Here is a 22,805-nt window from a genome sequence, read left to right as displayed (position 1 = left end):
GTCCTAAATATCATATGAAGACCTTCAGGTTTTAAACTTAATGGAGTCAAATTAATTAACCATTTTCTTTATGCACTTGAGGAAATCCTTTCTTACTCTGAAAGCATAAAGATTGTCTTTTGTATTGTCTCCAAAGAAGCTATGGTCTTGCTTTGCTTTTGAAGATTTTAATCTACTTACTAATTTATTTTTGTGTATTTTGTAGGTTGGACTCGATTTCTTTTCTTTTCACCTTCCTTCCTTTGCTGTTCCTCCTTCTTCCTTCTTTCATGCCTCCTTCCCTCTCTTCTTCTCTCCTCTCCTTTCTTTCTTCTTACCCTTGCCCAGGGATAAGGAGTTGTACCATTACTATTTATTCAAGGCTTCTTCTTTTCCCTAGTTAACTACAATGTTTGCTTTATCATTCAGAAATTTCACTACTTAAGTGGTTTTTCTTCTATTCATTATCTTTCTTTCTTGTACTTGTTCTTTTTTGTAGCTTTATTAAGACATAATTGACATATAACATTGTGTAAGTTTAAAGTGCACAACATGATGACTTGATACACACAGAAGTATAGCGAAATGTTCACTACAGTAATGTTAGTTAGCACATCCATCACCCCACCTATTTACTATTTTTGTGGTGAGAACATTTAACGTCTACTCTCTTAGCAGCTTTCAAGTATATAGTACAGTATTGTTAACCATAGTCATCATACTGAATATTAGATCCCCAGAACTTATTCATCTTATAACTGAAAGTTCGTACCCTTTGACCAACATCTCCCTAAGCCTCCCCCGCCCATCCCTGAAAATCACCAATCCACTCCCCATTTCTTTGAATTTGGCCTTTTTTTTTTTAAGATTCCACATTTCAGTGAGATCATATAGTATTTGTTTTTCTCTGTCTGACTTATTTCACTTAGAATGTTTCATTCATTTTGTCACAAATGTCAAGATTTTCTTCTTTTTCATGGCTGAATAATATTCCATTATGTATATGTGTGTGTGTGTGTGTGTACCACATCCTCTACCCACCCATCAAAAATTAGACTTATGGACTGTGGCTGGGAGGAGCTGGAACTAAGTGTATGGCCATTTCAGTATCTCTGAGAGCACAGACAGGAGTGTCTCCTACTGGGTCCCTGTGTGGCAGATCTGCTAATGGACTGTAGCTGTGATGGAGTTGCAGCTAAGTAGGGAACTCTTCAGGATCTCTGGGGACACAGCCTTGAGTGTATTTTGCTGGGTCTGTAAGTTAGCAGGATTTTTCACAGACTGTGGCTAGAAGGGGCTAGAGCCAAGTTAGGGCCCTTTCAGAATCTCCAGGTTGTAGGTCAAAGTGCCTCCCTCTGGGACCCTGAACCCTCAGGACAGCAGGCAGACTGTGGCTGTGAGCAAGCTGGAGTTAAGTATAGGAGCCTTTCCGGATCTCCTGGGGTGCAGACAGGAGTGCCTCCTGCCTGGCTGCTGTGCCAGCAAGGCTACTTGAGGACTGTGGCTGGGAGGGGCTGCAGCCCAGTTACAGGGTCTTTTCAGAATCTACAGTCTGACCAAGTTTAGCAAACTTGCTTCCAGGGATCCCATAGGTGCTCGAGCCAGTTCATGGGCCACTTCAGGGCCCACAGCTGAGACTGAAGTTTGTGTGTTTATTACTCGACATGCAGGTGGGCATGATTCTTCTTGGGTTCCTTGGCATATGGTGTTGGTGACAGAACCAAAGAGAAACAGGCTGTAGCTGAGTTCTCAGGGGTACAGAGCTTTTTTCCACGTCTGCAACCAGGATCACACTCTATGGGTCAGTCATCTGATTGCAAACTTGCCTTCTCAAAAGGTCTTTTTCTGTCTTGTACTGCACCCAGATTTCACAGTCTCCTATCTGTATCCTGAATCTCCAACAAAGGTACATTTTTCTGTGGATAAATGCCAAATCATTGTTGTTGAGGGGTAGGAGGATACATGAGAGACATCTTATTTGGTCATCCTGCTCAAAATACCTAGAAGGGTAATACCCTATCCCCTTTTATCTCTTCTAGAGCACCTTGGTTATCCTTAGCTCTTTGCTCTTCTATTGTAGATTTTTTAAATTAAATGGAAAATTCTACAGAAATTATCAAGTTTCATGAACCTTGGGATTTTGAGATTTTAATAAGAATTACAAGGAATCTGTAGATTGATTTGGAGAGAATGGACATCTTTATGAATTTTGATTTTCCTATCAATGCACATGATAGCTCTATTTATTTTTCTACAATTTTTTTTATTGGAGTATAATTGCTTTACAATGGTGTGTTACTTTCTGCTTTATAACAAAGTGAATCAGTTATACATATACATATGTTCCCATATCTCTTCCCTCTTGCATCTCCTTCCCTCCCACCCTCCCTATCCCACCCCTCCAGGAGGTCACAAAGCACCAAGCTGATCTTCCTGTGCTATGCAGCTGCTTCCCACTAGCTATCTACCTTACATTTGGTAGTGTATATATGTCCATGCCTCTCTCTCGCTTTGTCACAGCTTACCCTTCCCCCTCCCCATATCCTCAAGTCCATTCTTTAGCAGATCTGTGTCTTTATTCCTGTCTTACCCCTAGGTTCTTCATGACATACAATGGGTTTTAATAAGACTTTACAATTCTAATCAGACATAGTTTACACAACTCTTATACAATTATTCAACAATTAGAAGTTGAAGTATATATTTTACTTATATTTTCTTTTATTCATACACACAAATTTCAGTTGCCATTTCACAATATTTTGTATCCACTGAAATTATCAAACTCTATTCTAATAATGTATCTGTATATTCTTTTGGAATATACAGAGAGTTTCAGCTTATCTGAACACTCAAGAGCAGAGACTCAGGATTGGAAATCACCACAGGAACCAGTCCCTGGGTAGGAACACCTAAACTATAATTGGTGAATTGCTGGAGGTTCAGTGTGGACAAATCTGAGGGTTAAAAAATCCAGTGGGACTCAATCATAAGGGAGTCCCCACAATATTGTGAGATTTACTTCCAGGAGCTCAACCAATTTTCCATAGTAAATATCAAAGAAAAATCCCTTACTTCCAGTTAGGGGAGGGGAAAAGGAATCATTTTGAAAGAAGCTAGAGCACTCTGTTCTTCCTAAAAAGGTCTGTCCTCAGGGTAAACTAGTTAACCAGTACACAATGTGTTGGGGTATTATCAGAGCCTAACTGACCTGCAGAAGAAAAATACCCAACTCCAGGTCCCTCTAGACTACCACATGGAAAAGGGATATACCCAACTCTAGACCATCCTGCCCCAAGTAAAGTGGGAGAAAAAATTGAGAAAGAGTTGTGACGAGTCCAGAGGCATAGACTCAGTAAAATACTGAGACCAATCTTAGGGCTGTAGACTGCCTCTCTCCCCACAGTTCATGACCACATTTAAAAGGCCTATTTACAATAGTTTATTTTACCCAGTACATCATGACTGGCTATGAAGAAAAAATTACAAGGCATACCAAAAGGCAAAAACACATTTCGAATAGTCAGAACAATCATCACCAGAGATGGCAAGAATGTTGTAATTTTCAAAACAAGGACCTGAAACAATTATGATTAATATGCTAAAGGCTCTAAATAGAAAAAGTGGACAACATGTAAAAACAGATGAACTGTGTAAGCAGTGAGATGCAAATCCTAAGAAAAACCAAAAAAGGAGAGATAAAAAAATTGTAACAAAAATGAATTCAAAGATGAAATTATACTAATTCTTTATAGTCATTTTTAGAGGATAAAAGCTGAGGGAATAAGTTCTAACTCATTTTATGAGGATAGCATTACCTAAATGTCAAAACCAGACAAAGACATTACAAGGGAAGAAAGCCACAGATCAATATTTCTCATAAACATAGAGTCAGAAGTCCTCAACAAAATGTTAGAAAATTCTGCTCTGTGAAATAAAATGTCAAGAGAATGAAAAGACAAGGCACAGACTGGGAGAAAATATTTGCAAAAGACAGGTCTGATAAAGAACTGTTATCCAAAATGTTTTTTAAAAACACTTAAAACTCCACAAGAAGAAATCATGAAACCTGATTAAAAAGTAGACCAAAGACCATAACAGATACTGCACAAAGGAGATATATAGTTGGCAAATAAGCATATAAAAAGATGCTCCATGTCATTTGTTTTGAGGGAAATGCAAATTAAAATAATAATGAGATACCACTTCACATCTATTAAAATGGCCAAAATGCAAAACACTGACAACACCAAAAGCTGGAAAGTTGTGGAACAGGAAATCTCCTTATTGCTAGTGGGAATGTAAAGTGGTACAGCCACTTGGGAAACACTTAGGCGGTTTCTTATAAAAGTAAACATACTCTTACCATACTACCACACTCCTTGGTATTTAACTAAAGGAGTTAAAAACATGTTTACACGAAAATGTGCACGTGGATATTTATAGAAGTTTTATTCGTAATTGGCAAAACTTGGAAGCAATCACATTGCCCTTCAGTTGGTGAATGAATAAACTTGGAAGCAACCAAGTTGCAGATCCAAACAAAGGAATATTATTCAGCTCTGAAAAATGAGTTATTGAGCCACAAATAGACATGGAACAATGGAAGAACCATAAGTCCCTATTATTAAGGAAAAAATCCAATCTGAAAAGTTTACCTACTGTACGATTCAAACTCTGACATTCTGGGAAAGGTAAAACTGTGGAGACCATAAAAAAAAAATCAATGGTTGCTAGGGGGTTAGATGGGGATGGGGGATTTATAGGCAGAGCATGAAAGAATATTGGGGTAGTGAAAATACTCTGTATGATACCATAATGATTGATCATGTCTTTATTATTTGTCCAAAACCACAGAATTTATAATACTAGGAGTTAATTATAATGTAAACAACAGACTTTGGATGATTATAATGTTTCAGTGTGGGTTCATCAATTGCAACAAACGTACGATTCTCTTGGGGGATGTTGATACTGAAGGAGTCTATGCATGTGTGAAGACAAGGGTACACGGGAGATATTTCCACTTTCCCCTCAGTTTTGCTGTGATCCAAAAATTGCTCTAAAAAAGTAAAGTATTAATTTTTTAAAAGTGATACAGAAATTATGCATATTAGTTTTCTCACATGCCTTTGAAAGGAATGAATAAGCTAAAGAGCCTAGAAAAGTTATTTCTAGGTTGATATCTGCGGCTTGCCTAACTTACCACCGAGAGATTGGTAACTGTCCTCTGCTCAATTCCCTCCATCCAACTCACCTACATTAAGGCTTTTGCCATACATTCAGGCTACCTCTAAGAATTCTTTGAAACTGAAAGGCATCTCAGTAAACTCACCATGTAGGATTACAGTAATAGATTCAAACAATGGTAATTCAAATTTAATGGCCATTTATCAATTATTTATATAATTTTCCACTGTGTTCATAACTCATTTTGTGTAATAATATAACCATAGGAAAAAGATTGGTGGTAAAGTTTAATTCCATATTTTTGTTTTGCAAGTCCTCAGCATAACGTTTAGAATGTCTTATGAAAGTATTTAACAACTTTTGCATACTTTTGCTCAGTTTTGTTCTCACATTTGATTGGCTTTGTATTTCATACTGCGCATAACTGTTTCAAATATAGAAGCTTAGTGAATACTTTAAGCTAGGTCTTTCTTAAAATGTGGTCTACAGGTTTACACAATAATTTCACCTAAGTACTTAGTAATCAAGGCAGGATGTCACACGCATGGAACAAGACATCTAAAGAACAATAACATATTGGTGGGAAAATGTGAGACAGTGTTCTCATCCAGTCTCTGGCAATTTCAAGCTGAGTGTCCTTGGAAATTGCTTCTTTATTATCAAATTAAATCATTGCCTATATAACTTCAGACATATATCCAAGCATTACAAAGTAGTAATGATTCTAAAAGGAGGCTATCCAACCTGCAGTATACATGATCACCAATTCTGAATAGAATCCTTAAAAAAGAAACATTCTCATCTGAATTTTTCTTTACTTGGATGCAAAACACGTTTTCTGTGTATACGAATCATTGACTTGGTAATTTGCAAATACTCGTTCTTCTCCACAGTGTCAATAACAGAGCTATGCTGCTGGATGTCTTCAGTTTGCTACACCAAATCTATTTTCAAAATCATAGGGGTCTTTTGTGAATGATATTACTTTTTTTTTTTACTTTACTTTGATATTTAAGCAGAGAATGAAGTCTGCCATGTGACATGTTAAAAATATCATTGTGTCCATAGTATAGATATTGGATTGAAGAACAGGAAGCTAGAGCCTTGGAAATCATTAAGAAGACTGCTGTAGTCTTCCTAACAAGCATGATAGAGTTATGAATAGGGACATTTACTATGATCATTTGAGTGATAAAGATGCTTTCGTGAGTCTTGGGCAGACTCTTACTGACAGGCTTTGGTCAGTAAGAAGAAGTTAAGTGTTGATGGAAGACATGGAATCAGACAGGGCCTCTTGGAGAGCAATGAGATTTACTGAGCCAGGAAACAGTTAGTTGAAAAAGCTTTTTTGAGATAGCAATGATGAGTTCAAATTCACTTTAAGAAGTCTAAGGAGTTTTCAGGTGGAGATTTCTAGAAGTCATCTGTTAATACAAGGTTTAGTCTCAGCAGAGAGCATTAGAAATAAATTGGGAGTCATCAACATAAAGTAGAAATCATAAAACTGAGAAACCCAAACGCTGAATTGGTTCTTTATGACCATGATATCAGGGGTTTTTTTGGAGTAAAAGAGAAAATCATACACCCATATTCCAATGTTATTAAAGAATAAATATGGACTGCCAGAAATATTAGAAGCAAATAATATTGAGAAACAAAGGAAAATAATAGGTAAATACAGTAAGAATATTGTATTTATCTTTATCAATAGGCAGTGAAGAGACAGATATTCATTTGCTTGGGTTGTGGGTAAACAAACATAATCTCTGTAGAAGATAGCAGGTTAAACGGTGCTCCCAGGTGAGTTCTTGATTTCTGTTTAGGGTAAGATGAATATTGAAGTTTAAAACTTTACTTCAGGATTCTGAATATGCTTTTCACACCAACTAAGGTATAGCTGAAGACAAGCTCTATTGAGTGTTATTACTGGAGATAGTAAACCAATATCTAAAATAAATAAAGGTACAGAAAGAGATAAGACATATCCCATGGCTCATTAGGTAATACCTTGCCACACTATTATGTTTATCCTTCCAACCTCACTTTTCACATGCAGACAATTTCACAAAAATGACTCAGACATGTTTCGCAAGGTCACAAGGTAGAAAAATTATTCCATCCCAAACCCAATTATTAATATAGATATTTGGGCAATACCAATCTTGGCTTATATCTCTGATGAAAGAATTATGCCAGTCACCGGATACACAGAATAGAAAAGAAATGAGAGTTAAATCAAGAATCCAAATCAAACAGGTAAGTGTGTAAATCTTAATATACCTGTGTGTATATGTGCCTGCATATGTGCTTGTGTGTGTGTAATGTTTCTTTATTCAATCACTATCTGTTTAGGGAGTTGAATCAAAATGGTAAAATACCAATTCCTGGGACATCAGATATTCTCTTAACATTAACTAAGTAAAACTAGCAGTCTAATTTCATTTATGGTATTGTCCTTCCCGTTGTAATTTTACTAGCCTTAAACTGAGAAACATAGTGATTGCAGGGTGACCACATATAGTTACAAAGAGATGACATATCTCTAGAGGGTGACATTTACATAGATTATGTGAAACACCCCAATCCCAGACTTTGCTATGCCTAGTTTGCACAACTGTAAGTGATGATCAAGAGAATTTTATTTGCAGAGAATCTGTGCTAAGCCTCAAATTTTGGGCATGCAGTTAGTGTCACACTCTTGTGGGAAGGCAGAGAAACACTGTCTCATAAGTGTTATCATGATTGTAGCAGGAATTTAACTGCATTATCATCTTTTCAAATGTATTACTATATATACCATTTCTTAAAAAATATTTTTTAGCCCTATTAATCAGGGAAATAATAAACATGAGAAAAATATTCTGAACGCCTAACAGGAAGTTAGATCAAGTTATTCATAATTTATTGGATGTAAACTGGCATGCTAAAAATTTTCAAAGCCTCATTCAGAACCCTTCTTTGGGCTTCCTTCAAAGGAATATTTTTACAAGTTTGCCACCAGCTCTGTTGGTTCATAAAATTAAGCCTTGGGAGTAATAGTTCCATGTACCATGAGAACATCGGCCTCTTATCGCCTATTCATTTTGTATAATGGTTTGGTTCCATGGCTTTATGTGTAATCACTCATTATATATTTAAGCCATAGTTTTCAGAAATATATTTCCTCTTAAAGAGACTAGATGGTTCTATGTGGCAGAAGACAGAATCAGTCTAACAATGTCCCTGACACTTCTCTTGAGTCTGCCTATTTAGAAATGTAGGAGAGCCTTTTTCCCCCTGTGATCCTGCACTTGTGTAAGAGAAAGAATTTTATCTCTGCAGGAAATGGAAGAATTTGTCCAAAGTTCAGGCGAAGATGGTATTGTGGTGTTTTCTCTGGGGTCAATGGTCAAAATCCTCACAGAAGAAAAAGCCAATCTCATTGCCTCAGCCCTTGCCCAGATTCCACAGAAGGTTAGTACAAACTCCAGTCATGGTGGGCAGCTGCTCTGCCAACTGGAGAGAGTGTGTGGCTAATAGTACTCTTTCTAGGTGAAAGTTGTAACTCATCATACACTGAGAAGAACTGGCACCACCTTTAAGTAAAAATGTCTCAAAACATTAAAATGTATTTGGGGCACATTTTACCATTTGCCTACTGAGCCTTCGCATTACTATGAAAATACATCTTTTCATGAAGTCACTTATTTTCAATGAAATAGAGATGAAAATGTTAAGATTCTAATAACTTTTTACTCTTTGAAACCTTATGACTTGCACTGACTCTTCCCAAAAGTTCTAAAGTGTGTTAGCTTCAAGGTCCAGGAAAAGAGAGATTACACATAGAGTAGGGTAGAATCATGTTCAAGAATATACTTTATATTGCTAGGCTTTATTAGGATTCAATTAAAGTATAGTTGGTTTAGAAATAGAAGCCTAATCTATCTAAGATAAATTTCCTACAGTTAAAACAATTAAAGATCCTAGTGTTATTGTCAAACAGTATATATTTTCTAATTTATGACATTCAATTAACTTTAATTTTGTTAATTCTAGATTTCTACTCTTTATATACTTCCATTCACAAAACACCCTGTCTCTTTATATTTTTATATTAAAGTAAATAAAACTCTATAATTGTAAGTGTACTATTTAGGCCTGTTAAAACTCTGGATTTTTATTTTTAAACTTTTCTGATGAAGAGTTTGCCACCTATTAGTATTTAATCTGAAAATTGTCATACAGAAAACAAAGAAAAAAGAAAGAAAAAAATTATGTAACAAAAGGTTAGCATCCTAACAAGATACTTCATTAAATAATAGAGTATAAACAAATCCTCTATCTCATTCCCCCTCAAAAACAAAAAAAGGGAAAAAGAGAGAAAAAGAGAGAGAGAAAGGAAGGAAGGCAGGCAGGAAGGAAGGAAGAAAGAAAGAAAGAAAAACAAAGGGAGGAAGGAAGGGAGGGAGGGCAGAAAGGCAACAAATCATCCAAAAAGCAGCCAAAAAACTTTTAAAGCTAATTATATTTTTGGAAAACATTACATTTGAAACTTAAGAACTAGGATGGCCTCATGACAAAGTTACGTAGTATTCATGTTCGTTTTAATGCTTTTTAACCCTCATATTCTGCCTAAACTAGTCCTATTTATTTTCTATTTCTTCACTCACAATCTCACTTCCAAAAGCTTTTAGGTGATAATAGTATATTTAATAGACTATTAGTATAAGCCCTTTCAAAAAAGGTAAAGGCAAGCAGTTTTACCTTATCTCTCAATGTTTGCAAACTACCTCTTTTGTATGTTCCTCTCAACTATCACGTAAAGGAGGATGGGCTGAGAAAGGGCGGGTTTGTGCACCACCTGCCGGCCATTCAGGGCAGAACAGGATGCTTAGAACTCAGAATTTGGAGGACATGTGCACCCCTCATACCGGCCTGGCTGGGATGTTAAGTCATTCAATATGTCAATGTCCCAGACTCTTTGCTGATGACACTGGTGATGCTCTGCTCCAGTCATGCCTGGTTTTCTGCCTGGGACGTGCCTCACTCCTTGGAGCCATAGCCTGGGGAACAAGAGAGTCAGCCTTTTATGCTACCTGAAAAAAAAAAACCCTCTCTTCTGTCCCTAGAAAAGAGCTTCTGGTTTCCACCATCAGATTCTCCACTGGATCTTCAGCCTGTTAGGCACAGAGGACTGAAGCTCTGCTTAGAATAAAATCTTCCTTGATAAACTACTATGCAACCTAGATCAGTTTCACAAATAACTGAAACAGAAGATGAAAGTGAAAAGCGTTTGGACTTGTCTCCATTTGGGAATTAAGGCCCAGAGTTGATTCCAAGAAAGCAGGAGCTATTTGAAGCATGTGGAATACAACTGTCATGCCTTGGAGCATGTCAGGGAGGGAAGCAAACTGCACTTTTCTCTCATTTATCAATTCCTCTCAAAATACAAAGAAATAAGGAAGAACATTATGCTCATGACCCTCTCTATTCAATTATATTTTTATGCAAGAAAAGTAATCTGCACTCAGCTATAAAATATCTGAAAACAAAATAATGGTTATAGATTTAAACATGATATATTATATCTTGAATATCCAACAAATTATTTAGAACACAATCTATGTTTCTTAAATTAATAAAACTTACAAATTATCATTTTTATCCTTTCAGAACATCAAGTGGTATTTGCTGTTTTCAGATTTTAGTATACTTTTTCTTGAAAAACTTTCTTCGCAATATTCTTTTGTTTATGACTTAAAGTTAACTGCTGTAACAGATATACATGAACATCAGTTGTTTGAACTTTTTATGAACTTCTGTATACTTCATGTAATACCTCAACACAGGCTTTCAAATAGTCAAAAAAAAAAAAACTAAGATGGACTATATGATTTATAAATAACTCTATGGCCTTAAAATGCCTTAATTTTGTGTTTTTACTTACAAAATTAAAGCACTGTCTTCCACAGGTTTTATGGAGATACAAAGGAAAGAAACCGGCCACGTTAGGAGCCCATACTCGGCTCCATGATTGGATACCACAGAATGATCTTCTTGGTAAGACCAAGAAAAAAAAGCTGTACAGTTGGATGATGGGCAAGTAGCTGCTTAACAGCAAGTAAATTCAATAAACATTTTAAATATTTAAATTTCCACATTTTACTTGCAGTTTTAAAGCAGATATAATTAAAGAATGGACCATTAATTTTATAGATTGATGCTTACTCTGGCTCATAAAAGAGAATCTTCAGTTAAGACTCTCACCGCTCTCCAAGTTTCGATTTCAGTTCTGATATGGCCTCCTCAGTAAGTCTTTCTAGACAATGCAGAGGAAGTTAATTCCACCTTTTTCGGGGATCATGATTATCTGAGATAGCAATTCCCCACGTTCTTGGCTTTTGTAGAAAACACTGCCTTCTTCATTGAGTTATCCAATAGTTTTTTCCCCATCTCTCTCTGAAATTCTATTAATGTATTAAGTATCATGAAATCCTCACCTGCTTCTCATCCAATCCCCAAACTAGGTCATCCCAAAGCAAAAGGTTTTATCACTCATGGTGGAACCAATGGGATCTATGAAGCTATCTATCATGGGGTGCGTATGGTGGGAGTTCCCATGTTTGCTGATCAGCCTGACAACATTGCTCACATGAAGGCCAAAGGAGCAGCTGTGGAGGTGAACATAAACACAATGACAAGTGCAGATTTACTCAATGCCTTGAGAACAGTCATTAATGAACATTTGTAAGTACTACTACTTTTAAAGGCTTGTCATTAATTATGCTACCCATCATACTCAAAAATGTCCAATGTTTCATGCATTTCTAACTAGTGTATTTTCAAATAACAACTATAACATGACCATTTAAAAACCATTTTATTATTTCATTTCCCAAATTGCTGAAGTGATTGTCTGAGATGATAAAACAAACTAAGATTTCAAATATTATATTAATGTTTTTTCAAAATAAATAATGTTGGTGATTACATAAATTCTTAGATAATTTTCTGGATAATCTGCTTTTTTTATAAACAAATATATATGTTTATTTAAATATTATAACCATTCAGTAAGTACAAAAATGGAAGTGATAATTCACCCAATATTGATCATTCAAAAATAATCATTGTTAACACTTGGTGTATATAATTAATCAGTATATGCATATATACAGGGAGGAGTAGTTAGAGTAGTTAATAATTTTATAAATATCAATTGATACTATATATGCATTTTTAAACAAAATTTTAAATTTTATCTGATTTAGCTAAAGATAAAATAAATTTGTAAACTACATTTATAAACTATATGAACTTTAGATACAGATGATTATATCTTAATATTTTTCTCTGAAAGGTCTCACCAAGGTTAAGAATTAATATATGTATACATAGTGTTTATTTTTAACAATGTGTTTTAATTTTAGCCACTAATAGTTGAAATTGGAAGTTATTTCATCTCTAATATATATTACTTAAATTTTTAATTTGTCAATATTTATGGCACTTATTTTCCTCACAGTAATTTAATCTTTTCACATATTTTAAGAGAATCAATAATCACCATTGAATCAGAGATTCTACAAAATATTTTGAATTCATTCTTAACTGAATGCTTCATATGGAATTTTCTTTCATCAAAGAGTCATGGACTCCCTGGAATCACAATTAACAATATTTGCTCATTGACTTGATGGGAGAATGACACCTATCTGAATATAACATACTTAGATCTCACTTTCTTTCCTTTTGAACTGTGCAGGGTTACTTATGATCTTCTGGCTTTAAATGCTGCTGTAGGGTTTTGAGGACTTTCTGATCAGTATTACTTTTTAAGAGTTTCTTGTTCAGCCTGGAAATAGATAGTATTTTTTAAATTCAGAAACTTAAACATGGCATATCCTTATCATTTGTTTTCTACATTTTCCTGGGATTATAGTGTATTCTTTTACCACTGTTAATCTAGGATGAAAATTATTCAATTTTCCTTTTCAGAAATTAATTTTTTTTGTTTATTAAAATGTCTTTTAATTCCATTTTTTATCTCTATTTCAGGGACATCAGATTTTAATATTTCCTATGTTAAAATATTTGAGTTTGTTTTCTTTCTCTATTATTTTCTAATTGTTCTAATCATTTTTTGCTTTCTTAATTTACTGAGATTCCTTCAAATAGTCCATAAATTAGTAAATTCACTTTTTCATGAACATTACTTACTGTTTGTAATTTTCTTATTAATCCCTTAAAGTGCTATTTTTAACAACTAATTTCAATAGCTCATCTTGTCTTTTGTTACCTCCTCTTGTTTCATAATCTGATCCTCGAGCTTTTGTTCATAACTCTCACATTCTTACTCTACTCAAACTTTCCTCTTCTTTTGAATTATGTATTATGCCTAATTACATTCTAAGTCTGTCATTTTTATGTTTTTTCCCCAGTATTGTGTAAGTTGCTGTCATGTGTTTCATCTTGCTTTCACTATTTGCTCCACATTTGTATAGATACCTTATTTTAAATGTTGTTTCCGGGCTTCCCTGGTGGCGCAGTGGTTGGGAGTCTGCCTGCCGATGCAGGGGATACGGGTTCGTGCCCCGGTCCCACATGCCGCAGAGCGGCTGGGCTTGTGACCTATGGCCGCTGGGCCTGCGCGTCTGGAGCCTGTGCTCCGCAATGAGAGAGGCCCGTGTACTGCAAAAAAAAAAAAAAAATTTGTTTCCAGTTTATCTCAGACTCAATTATTTTTATTCAGAGGCAAAACTTGAAGGATAGTTGTAATATTCCATTCACATTACTGAAACCTGCAATTTAGGAGTTAGGAGAGAAGGTCAACATAAATGGAATTTTTTGCAGCTTTCTTTAGTGGAACTAGTCTATGAAAAACCATCTGTTAAAGCCCTAGCAGCAAGGTTTTCTAGACAAAGTGGTCAATGTATTCATTTCCAAAAGGGAAGACACTCAATATCTGCCTTGAACTCATCCTAAAAAGTCAGCCCTGGTGGTCCATTTTCCCCTTCCACTCACATTGCAATCAAAAGATTTTTGTTAAGATACATATATATTCAAATCATATATTTCAGAATATTATATATATCATCAGGATCTGGAAAGGGAGGTTAGGAGTTCAGCAAGGCTTACTATGATCTTTTGTTTCTCATAAATGATGATCTTGATGTCTAATCTATTAGGCTATTACCAAATTGTTAATTGCTGATAATTTGGTTCATTTTACTAAATATCAGAGTAGGTAAATTCTGTAATTTTTAAAAATTCTACTTCATTTTATAGAAGGCTTACTAAATTTTCTTGTTGATTTGAAAACTATTGATGTGAAAAAATTATACTCTTAGAATTTCCCAGGAAAATACCTGAAATTATTTATTTTAAAAATACCTTAACTGGGCTTCCCTGGTGGCGCAGTGGTTGGGGGTCTGCCTGCCGATGCAGGGGACGTGGGTTTGTGCCCCGGTCTGGGAGGATCCCACGTGCCGCGGAGCGGCTGGGCCCGTGAGCCATGACCGCTGAGCCTGTGCGTCCGGAGCCTGTGCTCCGCAATGGGAGAGGCCACAACAGTGAGAGGCTCGGGTACTGAAAAAGAAAATAAACAAAAAAAAGAAACAAAAATAACAAACAAAAAAATACCTTAACTTTAACCCTAAACTTAATTCTAAGTCTGAAATTATCTGGGAACAAAAGTGTTTAGTGTAGAGTATATATATAATGTATTTGTATTCCATTTTCTTATTCCTTAAAGGAGTTAAGGAGCACGAAGTTTATATTTAAATACATAAACCATAGCAATTTCATAATATTTTAACATAACTGTCATAAAACAGTGTACAACAAATATTAAGTAATCATCTTAATGAGCATAGATTATCCTATCTCATTTGTAGGAAGGCTTACTGTATTTTTATTTGTATTCACATGTACAAGTGTATCTGTCAAGTATATGCATATTTCAAATTTTAAATCTCTATCTATAAATGGAGAAAACCTTGAATAAAAATATGATTTGAACAGATAGTCTCTTATCACCACTGTAGTTTGCCTAAAATGTATTAGGATGAAACTTGTGTAACTACTCTTCTAGTCCTACCTATATTTCAATCTGGTTGAAAGAGAGTATGAAAACAACGAAAAACAAAACAAACAAAACAACAAAACAAAAAGAGAGAGTATGACTATTCTTTCTCACTGTGCACAAAAAAAAGAACACAAGTAAATTACCTCTTGCTGCTGGATGTTGTGTATCATGTTCACTGGTGAATGATGATTACATTTCTTCTTCTCTGATCCCAACAATGTCCAACTTGCACCAGGACATCTCTTCACATCTCTACTTTCTGTCATCTTCATGTCTGCAAGCTGGAACTTTTATCTCTAACACAAAACCAAAGGTAAACATACTAATTCTTGTCTCAGCCATCAAGAAATCTCCAGTGAATTCAGAACATGCCTTTTGAAGACATACCTATAACCACTGGTGTTTGAGAGACTATTAGAGTTGTTAACTATTGCTCTTGTGATGCCACATTGATTATGGGCTTTATGCTAGTGAGACATTTCTATTTACCTCAAAAACTCAAAACCCATGTCCTTGCCATTTCTAAAATTACCTTAGTATCTTCATCCAATCTTGACACTGCCAATTTATAGACACTGTCTTTTGCATCACAAAGGCACAGGTGTGTGCAATGGAGGCATTATCACAGTGTCGATCTCAGGCATTGCAAAAATGTCTCACTACTGTTGACTATCAGTTTCTATGTCTGTCATCATTAATTAGTCTGACATTAGAGGCCATGCTTATGGACTCTCTAATGGGTATTTTCTCTCAAAATAGGGTTATTCAGAGTCTTGGTCTGGAACAGTCCTGGAAACTATAATTCACACAATACCAAAATTCCTTTTTGGAAAAATGAGGCTATACATTTACAACTGATTTATTCCATCTTTTTTATATGTTTGCATTTTACCACACTCCATTAAGAATATATTTCTTCCACACCCCTCTTTCACAACTCTTAACATGCTATGTGACCAGCAAAGTTCATGTCACAGCAAGAATTAAAATGTTTTTCTCAACACACCTATGGATTTTGGCTTGCATAACACATATCATGTATTGTATGCTTGCTTTTAATGAAAACAAAAGCTCTATAATTTCTATGTTTTTGTTTGTTTTTGCCTACCAGTTATAAAGAGAATGCTATGAGGTTATCACGGCTTCACCATGATCAGCCTGTAAAGCCCCTGGACCGAGCAGTCTTCTGGATCGAGTTTGTCATGCACCACAAAGGAGCCAAGCACCTGCGGCCAGCTGCCCACGACCTCACCTGGTTCCAGTACCACTCTTTGGATGTGATTGGGTTCTTGCTGGCCTGTGTGGCAACTGCTGTATTCTTGGTCACAAAACGTTGTTTGTTTTCTTGTCTAAAATTTGTTAAAACAGGAAAGAAGAAAAAGAGAGAATAGATCTTTCTAAGTTTGGTAAAGACTTGTATGGGCAATTCTGTTCATTCTAGCCACAATGGCCTTAATGAAAACATAACATCTTCATCCTGTTTTCAAAATTCCCATTCCTCTCTGCCTTAAGCTAGAGATAAAGTCTAGAATTCAACAATAGCATTAACTGGTGGGCATGTCCCCTTCTTCTTTTGTCTTTTCCCAGGTGGCTTTACCCTCTTCCTCAAACATTCCTGACAAAGGTTCACTAATAATTTTACGTTTATTCTATTAATAATATCAATTTTTCCTTTACTTTTAACCTTAAGTGATATGCTGACTGACAATATGCTGAATCCTGGGGAACACACAAAATGTAAGCCAAAGTTGATAGATGCAGGGACCACAGAGAAAAAAAATTCACAAGTTCCTCTAGAACATACAAATTAGGAAACCATCACAGGAGACTAGTATATCATAAGAGTAATGATTTCATTTGTCATAAAAATAAGTCTTTCTGTTTGCCCAGTGTTACTGGGGTCAGAGCACGAATTGATAATAATTGTGATGGCACATCACACCAGGGAAGGTCTACAAATTTCCATTAAACACATAGATAATCATACCCACATTTCTGCCTTTAGTCAGCAAGTATTCTTGTGTGCCCTTTAGTGCAAGAGACTGAGCACTGCCTTCAAACAAGAGATCGATTGAATCATTGATTTTTTTGTCAGGGACAGAGAATGTAAGCAATATTTTAAGGGGGAACAGATAATTTTTAGAAAAAAATAACAAATATAGGAAAATTTTAAAATAATTTTATGAAAATTTTAATTTACAGTACAATTGATAACCTTAAAGTTAAATGTCAATTCATTATATTTAAAAATCATTAAAGCTCATAATCTACAATTGCTATTTATAATCAAAAGTGTAGTTTTCTGTCAAAAACAAATATTTACCTGAAAGATACGATTATTATGCTATTTTTCAGTCTCTATCTCCTACAAATTTAAATTCATCAATAATTGTTATGCCAAGGATATAAGATGTTAGCAGACCTGTTTGACCAAAGATATGTTGTAGTAAACATGCATAAATGCAAAGCACTAAAGAGAAATGTTCATATTGGATTCAGCTTTGCATTAATTTAACAAATAGATTAAAGATTTTACTTTCTTTACCCATCATAAACTTAATGACATGTCTAATTAAAGTTTTAATTTCAGTATTTGATATATAATTGAAGAAATAAATGACATCTATCAGCTTACTGAATTTTTTGAAATTCTTATTTATTTTAATATGGTATATCGAAAATTACTTCCAATTTAAAAATAATTGTATCACCAGAACGTACAGGTATTTCCTCTAGAATATGTACATTACTGAAAATGCAAATAAATTCTAAAAATTTTTTTGTGAAGGCTGAAAATGTGTTTGTTAAATGTTTTCTTTCTAAAAGAGTGATTCATACGGATACGTTTTGACTTTTACAATTATGTTTCGAGAAGAGCTGTTTGTGTTTGTTCTATGCTCAATTTATTTTTGGTAATTAAAATGTAGCAAATAGCTGAGATCTAATGAGAGGTGGGCTGGCCATCCCTGGCCCTGAACACTGCCCAAGTGCAGGCACCCATTTGGTTTGACTTACTTCAGCTCCCTAGCTGCTGCTCACCTGATTTATCCCTTTCTGCCCTCTGGTCATCTACAGGTTTCTTCCTTTGCCTGAGAATCATCAGAAGTCATCTGGCAAAAATTCCTGGGTGATACCAACTGCATTAGCTAGAATAACTGCAGCATATATTTGGATTTTTTTTAAAAAAAGGTTAAGAACAGACTTTCCTTACCAGTCATTCATAAAACTGTTCATTCTAGGATAATAAAGCAGAAACCAAATCCCATCAGCCAGGTACTTTTACATAAATCTTACTTTCTCAGACCTTAGTTATGCAAGAGACTGAACTTAATATTTTTACTTACTTTGTTCATAAACATTCCACATGCCGTTTATCCTCTGGTCAGGGTTCTTTACCTGGTAGGATGATCCAAATCTTTGTACACTCCAAATCAATGTGAAAATATATCTTGTCTTACTGGTTTGCCACAGCTTTCCACTGACATTTTACTATTGGACATCAGAGTATTGAGATGGTTACTAGGCATAATTTTGCCTACACTTATCATGTGTCAGCAGCCTAGTTTATCTTTGGTATTTTGGATAAATTACCACAGCCAGGAGAGTAAGCCCTTCTCTAAGTGAATTCTGATGCAGAGGAGCTCAAAATAATTAAGAAGTATGCATGCTTCCAATCTAAGTATATTATGTCCATATGCCTGGGTGGAATCACTGCTCTCTTGAGAAATGCACCCTCTAAACTGCCTGTCTCCAAGTTGTAGTAAAGAAAAACAAATTTGTCTAAGGGAAATAGGGAAGCATACTTGTTAGAGGATCCATTCCCACTTTCAACCCCTTGATATCGTAACCCATGTATTCAAACTGAAATACAGAATATATCGTATATCAGGCCATAATTTAAAGCATACACTGCCTTCTTTAAAACAGAACCTAAAATATACAGGGTATTAGCCCCCAGCTAAAACCCTGAAAAGCTCTCATTACCTAATGGGGAACCTGGTAAAATCAGCAAATTTCATGGATATTAGACTTTGTGGAATTTCCTCAGCTGTAAATACGTTTCCTGCCCATACACAATGCTGATATCATTACCATGATTTTTTTTTTTAAGATATTGGAGGTAGGAGTTTATTAATTTATTTATTTATTCTTGCTGTGTTGGGTCTTCGTTTCTGTGCAAGGACTTTCTCTAGTTGTGGCAAGCGGGGGCCACTCTTCATCGCAGTGCGCGGGCTTCTCACTATCGCGGCCTCTCTTGTTGCGGAGCACAGGCTCCGGACGTGCAGGCTCAGTAGTTGTGGCTCACGGGCCTAGTTGCTCCACGGCATGTGGGATCCTCCCATACCAGAGCTCGAACCCGTGTCCCCTGCATTAGCAGGCAGATTCTCAACCACTGCGCCACCAGGGAAGCCCATGATTTTTATTAAGACTATGTCTCTGGTTTGTGATGCGGCAGAAATACTATAGAAAGGTTTTAAAAGCATTGGTAGGTTCCACAAAAGTCTAAGCCACCTGCAGAGACAATTTACTTGTTTCTCTGGAACTGCTTTGGCCTGTTCTCATATATACTATATCTATTTAATTGTAGAATGTTGCTGCTAATGTTCAGTTATATTTTTGTTATTGCAAAATAATAGTCATCATAAGTAACATAGTCACTTGGTACCCATGATCAGGTATTCATTCTCAACCAGAACTCAATAACAAGCCAGGGACTGTTTCTTCTAATGGAGAAGAGACATCAGAAAAATAGGTCATAGTAGTGCTCCAGAATCTTAGGACTTCTATTTTTCTGACGCTTATCAAATGTTTATTTAACTCTCTGCTATCTGCTACAAGCACAGCAGGTACACTTGGATATTCTTTCTTTTTTTTTTAATTGTGGTAAAAAAATATATCTACCTTCTTAGATTTTTACAGGTACAATACAGTACTGTTAGCTCTACGCACAATGTTGTACGACAGATCTCTAAAACTTGTGCATCTTGCAGAACTGAAACTCATACTTCTTGAATAGCTACTCCCATTGTCCCTTCCCTCCAGTTGCTGGCATCCACCACTTTATTTTCTGCTTCTATGAGTTTGATTATTTAAGATACCTCATATAAATGGAATTACGCAGTATTTTATTCTTCTATGACTGGCCTATTTCACTTAGCATAATGTCCTCAAGTTTCTTCCCTGTTGTAGCATGTGACAGGATTTCCTTCATTTTTGATGCTGAATAATAGTCCATTGTATGTATATACCACATTTTCCTTATCCATTCATCTGTGGGTTTACATTTAGTTTGCTTCTATATCTTAGTTATTGTGAATAATGCTGCAATGAACACGTAAGTGTAGATATCTCTTTGAGATAGTGATTTCAATTATTTTGGATAAATAACCAGAAGAGAAATTGCTGCATCATATGGTAATTCAATTTTTACTGTTTGGGGAAATCCCCTTACTGTTTCTAATAGTGGACACACCATTTTACATTCTCACCAACAGTGCGTAAAGATTCCAACTTCTGCAGATCCCTGACAATACTTGTTATTTTTTGTTTGTTTGTTTTATAATTGCCAACAGGTATAAGGTGATATCAAACTGGTTTTTATTTGCATTTTCCTAATTGTTAGTGATGTTGAACATCTTTTCATATATACATACATGTTCACCATTTGTATATTACCTTTGCAGAAATATTTATTCAAGTCTTTTGCCTATTTTGTAATTAAGTTTTGTGGGGATTTTTGCTATTGAGTTGTAGGAGTTCCTTATATATTTTGGATATTAACCCCTTATCAGATATGTGATTTGCAAATCTTTTTTCCATTTCATTAAGTTACCTTTTAAATCTTCTAACGGTTTCCTTTGTTTTGCAGAAGTTTTTAGTGAGATGTAATCTTACTTGTCTATTTTTGCCTTTTGTTTACTGTGCTTTTTGTGATGTATCCAGTAAATCATGGTCAATACCAAAGCCATGAAACTTTTCCTCTGTTTTCCTCTTGGGGGTTTGCAATTTCAGGCCTTACATTTAAGTCTTTAGTGCATTCTGAGTTAATCTTTGTGCATGATGTAAGGTAAGAATCCGATCTCATTTATTTGCATGTGGATATCCAGTTTTCACAACACTATTTTTTAAAGACACTATCCTTTCCCCACCGTGTATTCTTGGTGCCTTGTCAAAAACCAGTTGACCATATATGTGTGGGTTTATTTTTGGACTCTTTATTCTGTTTCATTGGTCTATATGTCTGTCTTTAAGTCAGAACCATACTATTTGCAATATGTTTGAAATCAGGTAGTGTGATGCCTCCAGCTTTGTTATTCTTTCTTGAAATTGTTTTGGATATTTGGGGCCTTTTGTGGTTCCAAATCAATTTTAGATTTTTTTTCTATTTCTGTAAAAATTTGCATTTGGATTTTGACAAGGATTTCATTGAATCTGTAGATCGTTTAGGGTAGTATGGACATTTAATAATGTTAGTACTTCCAATGCATGAGCACAGAATGTCTTTCCACTTATTTGTGTCCTCTTTAATTTCCTTTATCAATGTTTTGTAGTTTTAACTATCCAAGTCTTTCACCTCTTTGGCTAAGTTTATGCCTAAGTATATTTGGCTAAGTATATTCCTTTTAATGTTGTTATAAATGGGACTGTTTTTTAAATTTTCTTTTCAGATAGTTCATTGTTAGTGTGTAGGAAACAATTTTTTTTAATAAGTTTATTTATTTATTTTTGGCTGCGTTGGGTCTTCGTTGCTACGTGTGGGCTTTTCTCTAGTTGTGGCGAGCGGGGGCTACTCCTTGCTGTGGTGCACAGCCTTCTCACTGCGGTGGCTTCCCTTGCTGCAGAGCATGGGGTCTAGGCGTGCAGGCTTCAGCAGTTGTGGCACACGGACTCAGTAGTTGTGGCTCAAGGGCTCTAGAGAGCAGGCTCAGTAGCTGTGGTGCATGAGTTAGTTGCTCCGTGGCATGTGGGATCTTCCCGTGTCCCCTGCATTGGCAGGCGGATTCTTAACCACTGTGCCACCAGGGAAGTCCAGGGAACAAATTTTATATTGATATTGTAATCTGCAAACTTACTGAATCAGTTGATTTGTTCTAACAGTTTTTTGTGAAATCTTCAGCGTTTTCCACATAGAAGATCATGCCTTCTATGAATAGATTTTATTTCTTCCTTTTCAATTTGAAAGGATTTTATATCTGTTTCTTTCCTGATTGCTCTGGCTAGAACATCCAGTACTGTATCGAATATATGAGGTAAAAGTAAGCATCGTTGCCTTGTTCCTGATCTTTAGAGGAAAAATTTTCATGTTTTCACCATTGAGTATGACATTAGCTGTGGGCTTTTCATATGTGACCTTTGTTACGTTGGGTAGTTTCCTTCTATTCCTAGTTTGCTGAATGTTTTTATCACGAAAAGGTGTAGGATTTTTCAATTCTTTTTCTGCATATTGAGATGATTATGTGATTTTTTTTATCCTTCATTTTGTAATGTGGTGTATCATATTGATTGCTTTCCTTATGTTGAAACATCCTAAGAATAGAGCCCACTTGGTAAGAGTGTGTGATCTTTTTTA

General features: G+C 35.5%; 1 protein-coding gene across 1 annotated transcript in view; it reads left to right on the top strand.

The window, feature by feature from the left end:
* The window catches only part of LOC113611085 (uncharacterized), a 46,540-nt gene extending 29,914 nt beyond the window's left edge, over positions 1–16,626 (top strand). The window contains 4 exon segments of the mRNA XM_027089651.1: positions 8,471–8,622; positions 11,121–11,208; positions 11,676–11,895; positions 16,347–16,626. Of these exon segments, the coding sequence (XP_026945452.1) occupies positions 8,471–8,622; positions 11,121–11,208; positions 11,676–11,895; positions 16,347–16,626 (740 nt within the window).
* Positions 16,627–22,805: the final 6,179 nt, after the last annotated feature.

Source organism: Aethalodelphis obliquidens, unplaced genomic scaffold (assembly GCF_003676395.1).
Source record: "Aethalodelphis obliquidens isolate GAN/ISIS:26980383/991018 unplaced genomic scaffold, ASM367639v1 scaffold67, whole genome shotgun sequence".
NCBI classification, from domain to species: domain Eukaryota; kingdom Metazoa; phylum Chordata; class Mammalia; order Artiodactyla; family Delphinidae; genus Aethalodelphis; species Aethalodelphis obliquidens.
This window is presented reverse-complemented; position numbering and strand designations above follow the sequence as displayed.